At 53.5% G+C, this 10,403-nt stretch overlaps 1 protein-coding gene across 1 annotated transcript; it reads right to left on the bottom strand.

The window, feature by feature from the left end:
- Positions 1–946: 946 nt before the first annotated feature.
- Positions 947–1,408, bottom strand: CCDC182 (coiled-coil domain containing 182; the record flags this gene model as incomplete). The annotated part of the gene is made up of 1 exon (XM_079799127.1): positions 947–1,408. The coding sequence occupies one exon, from the start codon at positions 1,406–1,408 to the stop codon at positions 947–949; it is 462 nt and encodes a 153-aa protein (XP_079655253.1).
- Positions 1,409–10,403: the final 8,995 nt, after the last annotated feature.

Below are 10,403 nucleotides of genomic sequence, written 5' to 3'. Positions count from 1 at the left end.
GCCTGAGGTGGTTGTTTCCAAAGGGGCAGCCAAATGGCAAGGGAGCACAGGTGACCTGGACTTGACCTCGGCCCTGCCACTTGCTAACGTGGAGACCCGGGGTAAAGGACGGACCCCCGCCCCCCCCCCCCCCCCCCCCCCGCGGGTCAGCTTTTCCCAACAGGGAAACAACACCTGTTTTCAGAGGTGCCTGTGGAAGTGGATGGTGCGTGTACAGTGCCTGGGAAATGTACACAAACGATTCCTGCTCCACAGGTCAAAGGTGAAAACCAGGTTCACTCTTTATAGTGCCGCCTTATAGGTGTCACACCATCAGTGGGCTGAGCTCATCTGACTCCAGCCTCTGGAGTCCTAAAAGGCTCTGTGGGTCTGATGGGCCAGGCGGCAGACTGACTAGAGGGGAGGTAGAGGCGGGCAAAGGCAGCGAGGATGTGACAGCCTAACAGTGAAAGCAGAAGAAAAGCCAGCTGGGCGAGGATAGGAGCCGCAAAAGTAAAGCAATCGGAGGCCATTTCGTGCCTGGGCGAGCAATGGGCCCCTCTCAGGAGACCGGGCATTAGGTGACAAGTCATGAGAGCCTTGAGTCATTCAAAGAAAGGTGAAGCTGTTCAACACAATCCGTTTAAGAAGATTAAAAACAAACATGTCATACATTGGAGCAATATTACCATTGCAAACAGGAAAACAGTTAGAAGGTGGGAACTGGAGGTGTCGAAAGGACCTATATTGGGGCGCCTCCTTCTCCGACGATGCTGGATAAATGGAGCTCCACCGAAAGAACATACTGGGGTCTTTTGGCCTCTCAGCAAGGTATTATTTAGGTAGGAGGAAAGCAACAAAAATGGGGGGAGGGGAGCCAATGGATAAGGACTTGGGGTCTGTCCTTCCACTTAAAAAATCTTCTCCTTGCTCCTCGCTAGAAGCGCAGCTCCTGCTTGGGGAGGCCTCAGTTTGCCTGGATCTTCTTGGGGAGGCCCAGCGCCTCGCGGCTCCTGCCCAACAGCAGGCCCTCCAGCCGCTGGCAGTGCTCCCGGAGCTGCTTCTCACGGGGCAGCAGGAAGGTGAGGACCTTGTTTCGCACGATGCCCCGGTCCTCCTCCTCCCTCAGTCGCTGCTTCACGCGGGCCGCCTGCTCCTCCTGCTGCGCCAGGGCCCCATTCATCTCACGGAAGGCGTCTTCCAGGTAATGGATGGCCTTCAAGGCCTCGTTCTTAAAGTCCTCCAGCTCCCGCTGCACCGCAGCCACCTTCTGCTGCAGGACCTCCAAGTCAGCGGACGGCAGGAGGCCGGAGGGCCACGACTGGGGGAGGGAAAAGTCCCCAGACTGGAGGCCGCTCTCCACCATCTTCTTCCCTTGTAAAGTATTCACCTTCATGAGAATGGACCCCGCCTGATAGAGTGGTTCCATAGTCTTCCCGTTTGGACAAAGAGAGGGAGCGAAGAGACCTGCCAGGTCAGTGGAGTTTTGGGGGGTGGGTAGGGAGGGGGACGCTAGAGACAAGACACAAAAACATTTGAAGTGGAGAAACCCACATATTGTGACATCAGGGCCCCTTCAGCCAATCAGGAGGCAAAGCCACAATCCATTCATTTGCATATTATAGTCCCATTGGTTGGTTACCCAGAGCTTTGTGTGCTCATCCACCCAAGAGGTATTTAGTTGTGCCTCCTGAGATGTGGGTTCTGATCAGCTCATCGCCCTTCCAGAACCAGAGTGTAATCTCTCCCTTAACCTCAGAGACAGACCGAGGCCCAGAGCAGGGAAGTAAACCAGCCAAAGCAAAGCAGGCCAGGCCAGACTCACCGGCTGCCAAGGCTGGCTGGTCTCCCACACTGGGAGGGGCCTGGAGGGTCTCAGAATGGTCTCTGGGCTTCAGTACCTCATCAGTGAAACAAGCACATCGTAAGAGATAATACCTAATCCACTTCTAGCTCTAAAATGCTATAAAAAAGTAATTTCTGATTCCAATCCATACTCCTATAATGATGTCAGAATTCTAGATAATGTTAGAAGCGGCGAGAAATGCACTGAGGTTTTGATGTATGGTCCACAGCAGTGCTGACTTGGGATGTGCGGGGTGAAAACGGGTCATTCATTTATTCTGCAGGTACTCACTGAGTGCTCACTCTGCACCAGGACCGGGGCGCAAGGGTGGCAAGCGGGATGGTCCCCACTCCCAGCCCTGCTGGATCATTCCCGAGTGCCAGAAAAGACATGTAGAGAGGTGAATCGCACACATCCTATCTGATTACTCTAAGAAAGGAAATGTTTCTAGTTGACCTACGTTTGGTTTAGTCAAGAACAAACCTCTATCTTGCTCATCTCAATCTCTTGCCCAGATTTCTCTTCTGGTCTCCAAATCTAAACATCTCTCCAATGTGCCTCAAATGTGATCCAAAGCTGAACTGGTTATCATTTCGATCAAACTGGTTGCTGTCTGGATAATGACACCAGCCTGGAGCAGCACCCACGCCAGCATCCACGTGACAAAGCTGGGATCAATGTAGACCCCTCCATATGCAAGTGGCTCTGAGTCCTTTTGATGCCACCACCTCTGAGCTACTATCAGACCACCTGGGCTGGGGTGCAGCTCCACCACCTGCAGCTGTGTCTCTGACCTCCCTGAGTCCCAGTTTCCTTACTTAGACAGTCTGAACACTAATTCAATGGTATGCAGCTCCCTGGGAGGGAAAAAAACAATAGCTCTGATTTATAGCTGTTGCCAATTTCCATAGTGTAAATATTCCCACCATGGCTGATTTCAGGCTACCTACAAGATGTCTCTGGGAAGAGATACGCTCAGTTGGCCCTCAAGAACCTGTACGAGCCAACTCTGCAACCACAGGGCCCCTGATGAGGGCAGCTGCCTCCCCCGAGATGCAGATTGGCCTACCTAGACTCTAGGTCCTAGAGTGCCTGCAGTGGGCACCAGAGAGGGCACTTTGCAGGGAAGTTCATGGCTAAACTAAGGTGTAGTTTTGAATCTCAAGATGGGATAACAAACCCAAATATTGAAACAGAATGTTTGGTGGAAAGAGCACTGTTCTAGGAGTCAGAAGATCTGATGTCTGGAATTGCCATGTGACCACAGGCGAGCCACCTCCCTTGTCCGAGCCTATTGTCTCTGCTGTAATGTGAGAAAGTGGGAGGCAGCTTCTCTGAGGTCTCTGATGTTCTAAGATCCATACGGTCCTTCCTTTAAACCTCTCCCCAGGCACTTAACGCCTTCTCCCTCTTTTTGTGACCTAGGACCCATCCTTCCAGGCCCCCCTGTAAATTACGTGAGGACAGGGACTGCGCATCTCTCATCCTACGTACCCCCAGTGTCCTGCCTGGTGCCCTACCCATAGGGCACTTGGAAAACTAGATGAAATAGAGGTTGAATTCATAGGTAGCTCTCAAATCCAGGGGCTCCCCTGGCTTTCCTTCTGACATGATGACACCTACTGGTCTGTGTGGAAACAGCACCCGCTTGATTCCCAGACCTGAGATCCAGAGGGGAGCTGGGAAGATGATGTAAACAGCCTGCAGTCTTGTGGTGTATTATTAGGGGGCGTGTGCAGGTCCAGCCCATAGTAGGTTCGTAATAAATATTTTTGAATCAGCAAAAGAAAAAATGTGTCTCCGTCTTGTGGTTTATCTCATTCTCTCTCTCTCTCTCTCTCTCTCTCTCTCTCTCTCTCTCTCAACATTTATTCTCAGCCTCTTTGTCTCTCTCCCACAGAGAACGCTGGAAGTCAGAACCAGAGCTATGAAAGAAAAGTTCCTCAATTTCCCTGGTGCTTTTTCATGAGGTTTCAGTTCATTTCTCCTCAGAGCCCTGGGGAGGACAGCGTTCCCCCTGAGTCTCTGTCAATGGAGGAGCCAGGCTGGGCAGCGCCCGAACCTTCTGGGGGCCTCAGCAGGGGCAACTCGCCACTGGGCACGTGCTCTGCATGTCCACCTCCTAGAAGGTTCGCAGTCCAGGCCTGTGCCTTCCTCACAAATTCCCTTCCACGGAACCCAGGAAAGACAGCACGTCTGTTTGTCCTCTTCAGGGTGTCAAGAGAAAGGGATCCTGACGTCTGTCCCTGGTCTATTCCCACAGTTCACAGGCTCCCTGTGTCTCAGGATAATGGGGGAGCAAGAGGGGCTATCAACCCCACAGAGATCCAGATCCCACCCCTGAGAATCAGATCCCACCTGAGTGGGAAGGGTCTCAGGTGTGGGCATGTGTTAGGAGGTCTCGGGTTGGGGACACTCCTGCCCACATGGATCAGCACCCCTCCCAGGCCCTGTCATGTGCCCCCTGCCCATGCCTCTGCCTCTGCATATGAAGAAAAGGGACATGACATATGTGCAACTCCTTCATGTGCCTCCTTAAAAGTGAGGGGAACCCTTTAAAGCTCCTCACATCCCGCTGAGAATCACATTCACGGTCCTGTTTCTAACCCAAGTACTGGCTGGGGGGCCGGAGCTCTCATCGTTGGCTCTGACTAATTACAGGCCCTCCTGGGACTAGGCCGGGCCTCCCCAAAGCGCAAGCCTCCCCAGGCAAGGACCAAATTGGGGTTCTGTTCCCAAGCAAGAAAGGGGAGGATAGACGACCAACTGTGGCTTCCACAAAGTATGGTTGTATTGGAGGAGAAACACATGAAAGAACCAAGCTCACTCTCCAAAACTGAGCTGCTCATGTCAGCTTTCAAGCAGCGCCTTCTAGGAATCCCTTAAAACCAGTCCCTCTGCCTCCACGGCCAAGAAAAAACTTATGAAAAGAACCCTACAAGTTCAGAGCAACCTCTCAGCAACACCAAAGAGTGTGTGGTTGGCTACTTCCAAAGCAGAGAAGGTGGTAGTTGGTCCTACCCAGCATGTCTTCCCAGAATCCCCTGAGCCTGGGTCTGGGCCTGGGCCTCCCCAGATGTGCCCCTACCAACAAGACATATGGCAGCTTAAAACCCAAGCGCATAGAGGGCCTCCCCCCAGCCTTCACTCACCCTTCCACCCAGCCGCGTGTTCAAGGGCATTGACTGAGCACCTGCCCTGTGCACGCTGAGCTGGGCAACGGATGTAAGAGAGCAAACAAGAGAGGGGCCCCCTGTTCTCAAGCCGCTGGCATTTCAGCAGAAGGAGACAGACAGAAAAGTAAAGCAATCAGCCAAGAAGGTGGCTTGGGCTGGTCTAAGTGCTCTGAAGGGAGTAAACAGGACAAGGTGATGGAGAGCCTGGGGCGGGAGGGGCACTCAGGGAAGGCTTTGTGAGGGGAGGGCCCTTGGGGTGAGTCAGGAACGGTGAAGATACCTGGGGACAGCAAGTGGAGAGGCCTTGAGGCAGGAACAGGCCCAGAAGGAGGATGAGAGGAGGGGGAGGTGCAGGGCCCGAGCCGTGGGAGACCTGGGCTGGCATCCCCCGTGAATGCCCAGTGTCTCGCTGTGCGAGACGTCCACCTCTGCAGCTGGTTTTCCAGTCTGGGGAATGGGGACAAGGCTGGGGTGCAGGTGGGGACCAGGACCAAGAACCCAACTCGGTGCTGTTCAGCATGATTAATTAACCCAGAGCCGGGCCCAGGCGCAGCGCTAAAAATACCTGCTTCCCGCCGCGGTGCGGCAGCTGCCACCCAGCAACTTTTCCCCGTCGCCATTTATCATAATTTGACACTGATAAGGAGTGTCCATGGGGCTGTGTGTCTGCAAGAATAGGACTCAGCCACAGCCCACCAGCCAGCTGGCCTGTGGGAATCAGCCGTGGCTGTTTCCTACCTGAGCCCTTCTCCCATCCCGGAGCCCCGCCTCGGCCACCCCTCCCTGTGCCTGCCCCCCGCCCACCGCCTGTGGTCTGGCCTCCCCTCCTGGAACCCTCGTGGGCCCGCCTCCAGGGTGGGAGCCAAAGCTTTCTGGAGAGCAGGGGCGCATGGTCGGATGCCATGTTTCACACCACTGCCACCCCGCAACTCGGCCGAGCGCCATCTATCAGAGGCCCTGCCAGCCAGGGCGGCACTTTAATTAAAATATGTAAAACATGCTGGTGGGAGTGGATCTGAAGACGCAGGAGCGGTCCTTGGACACGGCAGTACAGGCAGCCCCACCAGCGGGCTGGCCCTTCTCCAGCCCCGGAGGCCTAGGACGGTGCCAGGCGGGGCCTCCACGCAGGCGGGGGAGAGGTGATGCCCTGCGCCAACCACCCCCTCCACCTCCACTGGGCACGGAACTTAGCTGGGGCAGAACAGCCGCACGCACGAAAGAGCGGCTCGCCGGGTCCACAGGCCAGCACGGTGACCCAGAGACCAGGCCAGGAAGTGCCTGGCATCGCCCCAGTTGGAATATCTATCCCACTCGCAACACTAATTTTCTTAAATGACCCATCCTGAAGCCGGCACCTGGACATTCATATTAACTCTTTAGCAAAGCCATTTCCATTGCAAGACGAATGAGCTGCCCAAGGTTACTCTACCTTAGACGCCTTCTATGTGGACAGGAAGTGTGACCGCACTGTTTAGGGCAGGGCTAGGCAAATGTTTCTTTTAAAAAATTTTTTTAAATTTATTTCAGAGAGGAAGGGAGAGGGGAGAGAAATAGAAACATCAATGATGAGAGTCATCCATCAGCTGCCTCCCTGCACGCCCCCTACAGGGGATTGAGCCCAAAACCACATGACACTCAACCACTGAGACACACCGGCTGGGCTGGTCAAATCAGAAAAATTATAGGCCAAAATTTGTAATCCCAACCTTTTCTTAAAATTAGACAAGGCCATTGTTTTAAGCATCCTTCCTCCCCACCCCAACCCCTACCCCTATCATTGAAGGAATTTGTGATTTTTACTGAAACATCAGAACTCTGGGGTTCAGGCCTGGGACACATTTTCTTTGCAATGACACAGACGTACGCGGGGAGTGCTGGGGGTTTGGGGAGGAGAATTGAACCCTGAGCCCATCAGACACCAGGCACCCGTAAGAGCCCAGTGGGAGCTTCTGTTCGGGGGGGGGGGGGCAGGGGGCAGGGGCAGTATCTGGAGGGGAGTGTCTGGGACAGTAGACAGAGCTGCAGGAGGGTGATGGGGCCCGTGTTGTTTGGGTGGCTGACTCTCTTTCCTGCCCTCAGCCCTCCGGAGGGCAGCAGGCCGGGGCGGGCACCCACCGGCTCTAAAATCACCCCGCAAAGCCAAGCTGCTGCTCCCTCGGGCCCACACCCCTCTCACCAGGAACAGAGCCAGAGCCACTGCCTGCATGTCGGGGTGTCGAGCTGAATTATGTGAGCTTAAAAACCAAATCCCCTCCTTCCTGGGTTACTTAACTGTCTGCCTGGCGAGGCGAAGGGCAGGGGGAGGGGGGGGATTACTGGTGACAGACACCAGGGCCTGCCTGGCGGCTTCAGACAGAGAAGCTTTGATCACCTGGAAAACTCCAGACACCAGGACTCCTAATGATGAGTAATGAGCTCAAACCATCGGAAAGTTACCCAGCACCGCCGTGGGGACACACACAGCTTCCCAAGGAAGCCTGGAAGCCTGGGCCAGGGCGACAGGGCGCAGCCATCTAGTGCCCTGCCCAAGAGCACGACCCTCTCCCACCCCCACCCAGGGCCCCCACACTCCTGAAGAGGCGGGCGGTTTATGGCTCTGGGCACTTGACTGCTACAGGGTTGGTTTGGGGTCTAGATGCCAGAGGTCGTTTTTTGTGCAAGAGTGCAGCCTCCCTGTTCATTCCGTCTTCATTCATTCGTTCATTCATTCATTCGTTCAGTCAGGTATCCAACACACGTTTAGCGAATGATTAAGATGAGCCAGCCTGGCGCTTGATGCTCAGGATAGAAGACACCTGAGATGGGATTTCTGCCCTACCGTGGCGACTGCCTAGCCAGTCCTACAGCACGGCTCTGCGCTAAGGGGCCTGACAGAGGTGGCTGCAGGGCTCAAGACCACCCAGAGCGGGGGACTCTACTGGTAAGTTAGACGGTCCCTTCTCCTGGTGGGGACAAGGAGCAGGCTGGGGGCGGCATTAGGAGATCCCAGGCCCCTCCAGGCTTCAGCTCTGGAGTCTCACCCACGCCCCTTCGCCTGGGATTTCCTGCTCTGAGGTTAGCCGGGAGGATGTCAACCTTGAGTTCCCCGTTTGGCTTCATGGAAACTGAAGCCCAGTGATCCTCAAATTCGGGCATACATTATCATCATCTCAGGAGAGCATTAAAGATCATTTCTACGGTCTGGATTTTACCCTCAAGAGATTCTAACTCAGAAGGTCTTGGGAGACTGGAGTTAGGGGGACCAACCCTCTTGATGTGCCCTGAACCAAGAGGGTTCGGGATGTGCCACTTTCCGTTTTACAATGACAGTCTCTGAAATCGCACACAGGTCACTCTGGCCGGGCAGGCGCTGTTAGTCTCTGCCCCGTAGCGTTCCTTCCTTCCCGGGTCACAGAATCAGGCAGTAGCATGCTCCGGGGGAGAGCCCTCCCCAGCCCCAGGTGGTGAACCTGGGTGCGTTCAGTCATTCCATCCCCTGTTGCTATTGTTTCATTTAAGGTGGGCCTGTAACCCACTTCACAGCAATGAGTTGCAAAGGGAAGCGTTATGGAAAGGTTTTACATACGATATAAGAGAATGAGACAAACAGAGGGCGAGAGGGAGCAAGGGGGAGAGAACGAGAGAGGAGGAGGGGAGGGGGAGAGGGAACAAGAGAGAGAGTCTGCCTTTTTTTATGTCTTAGATGTAGTTGTATGAGAACATGATAGTTGGAACTGCGGCAGCCATTCTGCAATCATGAGGCAATGAACCTAAGGTAAAAATTCAGCTGTGCTAAGGATGCACCATTAGATCAAAAGAGCCTCCATTTTGTATAACATCATGGAGTCCCTCGCTACACCAAATCTCAAATGATCTACCTGCCGTCGAATTGAAACGTGATTTAAATGCCTCTCTTGCTTAAACAACTTTCACCTGGTATTCTATTAATTGCAGCCAAACACATGTGACTGTAACAAAGGCCCTAGAATTTGGTAATTTAAGCAAGATCCCTAAGTCATTCTGATGCTCTCCACCAATCCAGCTGATACATTGGTTCTCAAAGTGTATCTTCGGCCTGGCAGCAAGCAGTATAGACTGGAAACTTCTGAATCAGACACCCTGGGGGGTGGGACACAGCAGTTTGTGTTTTAACAAGCCTATCAGATGACTGACTGATCACCCCAGGTTAACAATCATTGAGCTAATCAATACCTGAGGCTCCCTGACTAACACCAGACCTCGGGAACTTCTGGGTGAGGCTTTGAAACTTAACCCACGTCAGACCTGCTTCCTGTCATCACTTGAACAGTAAAGCCGTTTGTCTCTGCACCTTCTGCCATTTTTCTCCCTCCTCCCTAGTCCCTTCCCCAGGTAAACTTGCGTTAGTTGAATGCTTTGGTCGGATTTACTGGCCTGTTATTAAATAGCCACGTCATGGCCGGGGAGGGAGGGAGTTTTCGTGGGCAGGCGTGGACTCGGCAGGGAAGGAGGGACAGTGGATGTCAACGCCCTGCCCCAGTAATCCCTCCAGGAACTCCCGCTCCTCGCACACATCACATGGCCTGGGAAGGGAGGCGGAGGGAGGCCCGGGCAGCCCATCTTCTCTTCCTGCCGGGGAAGCTCTTCAGCTGGCCTTTTATATTCCGGGGAGCGCCCTACTTCTCAACATAATGAGTTACTCCAAACCCCGGTGAGAGTCCCACAGGCAGAAACTGAACAATGGCCTCAAGTTGCGAGGGGATCCATTCTCAGTTAAGAAGGAAATTATAAATGCCCAATTACACCTCCTCTTTCGAATACGTTTCCAGCATCCCATATAGGCTCCTGAATTTTGTTATTCTTCACAACTGAGCACACTGTCCAACGGCCATCCAGCAGCATCCCATTATTAATAATAACTCACTAAAAATTAATAATAATAATAATTCCTGCCAGGAATGTGGTGTGTTCAGGGCCTGGCCCAGGGGCTCCATGTGCACTATCCCTTTGAAACTAAACAGCCTCCAGCCCAGGCATGAGCCCAAGGCTCATCTTTGTCCCGGTTGGACTGGGCGTGAGTCCTTCACAGTAGCTTCCTTTTGTCCATCTTCCCCTCAGATCTATCGGATAAGCCAAAATGCCATAAAATAGTTAAACACTTGCACCACTTCCAATGTGTGGTCTAAGCTGGTGGCATTGCTTAGACGGGTGGTCGGCACACTGCGGCTCGCGAGCCACATGCGGCTCTTTGGCCCCTTGAGTGTGGCTCTTCCACAAAATACCACGGCCTGGGCGAGTCTATTTTGAAGAAGTGGCGTTAGAAGAAGTTTAAGTTTAAAATTTTTGGCTCTCAAAAGAAATTTCAATCGTTGTACTGTTGATATTTGGCTCTGTTGACGAATGAGTTTGCCGACCACTGGCTTAGACCACACGTTGGCCAATAG

This window comes from Cnephaeus nilssonii, assembly GCF_951640355.1.
Source record: "Cnephaeus nilssonii genome assembly, chromosome: 19".
NCBI lineage: Eukaryota > Metazoa > Chordata > Mammalia > Chiroptera > Vespertilionidae > Cnephaeus > Cnephaeus nilssonii.
Note: the sequence above shows the minus strand (reverse complement) of the source record. Positions and strands in the feature narration are given on the sequence as shown.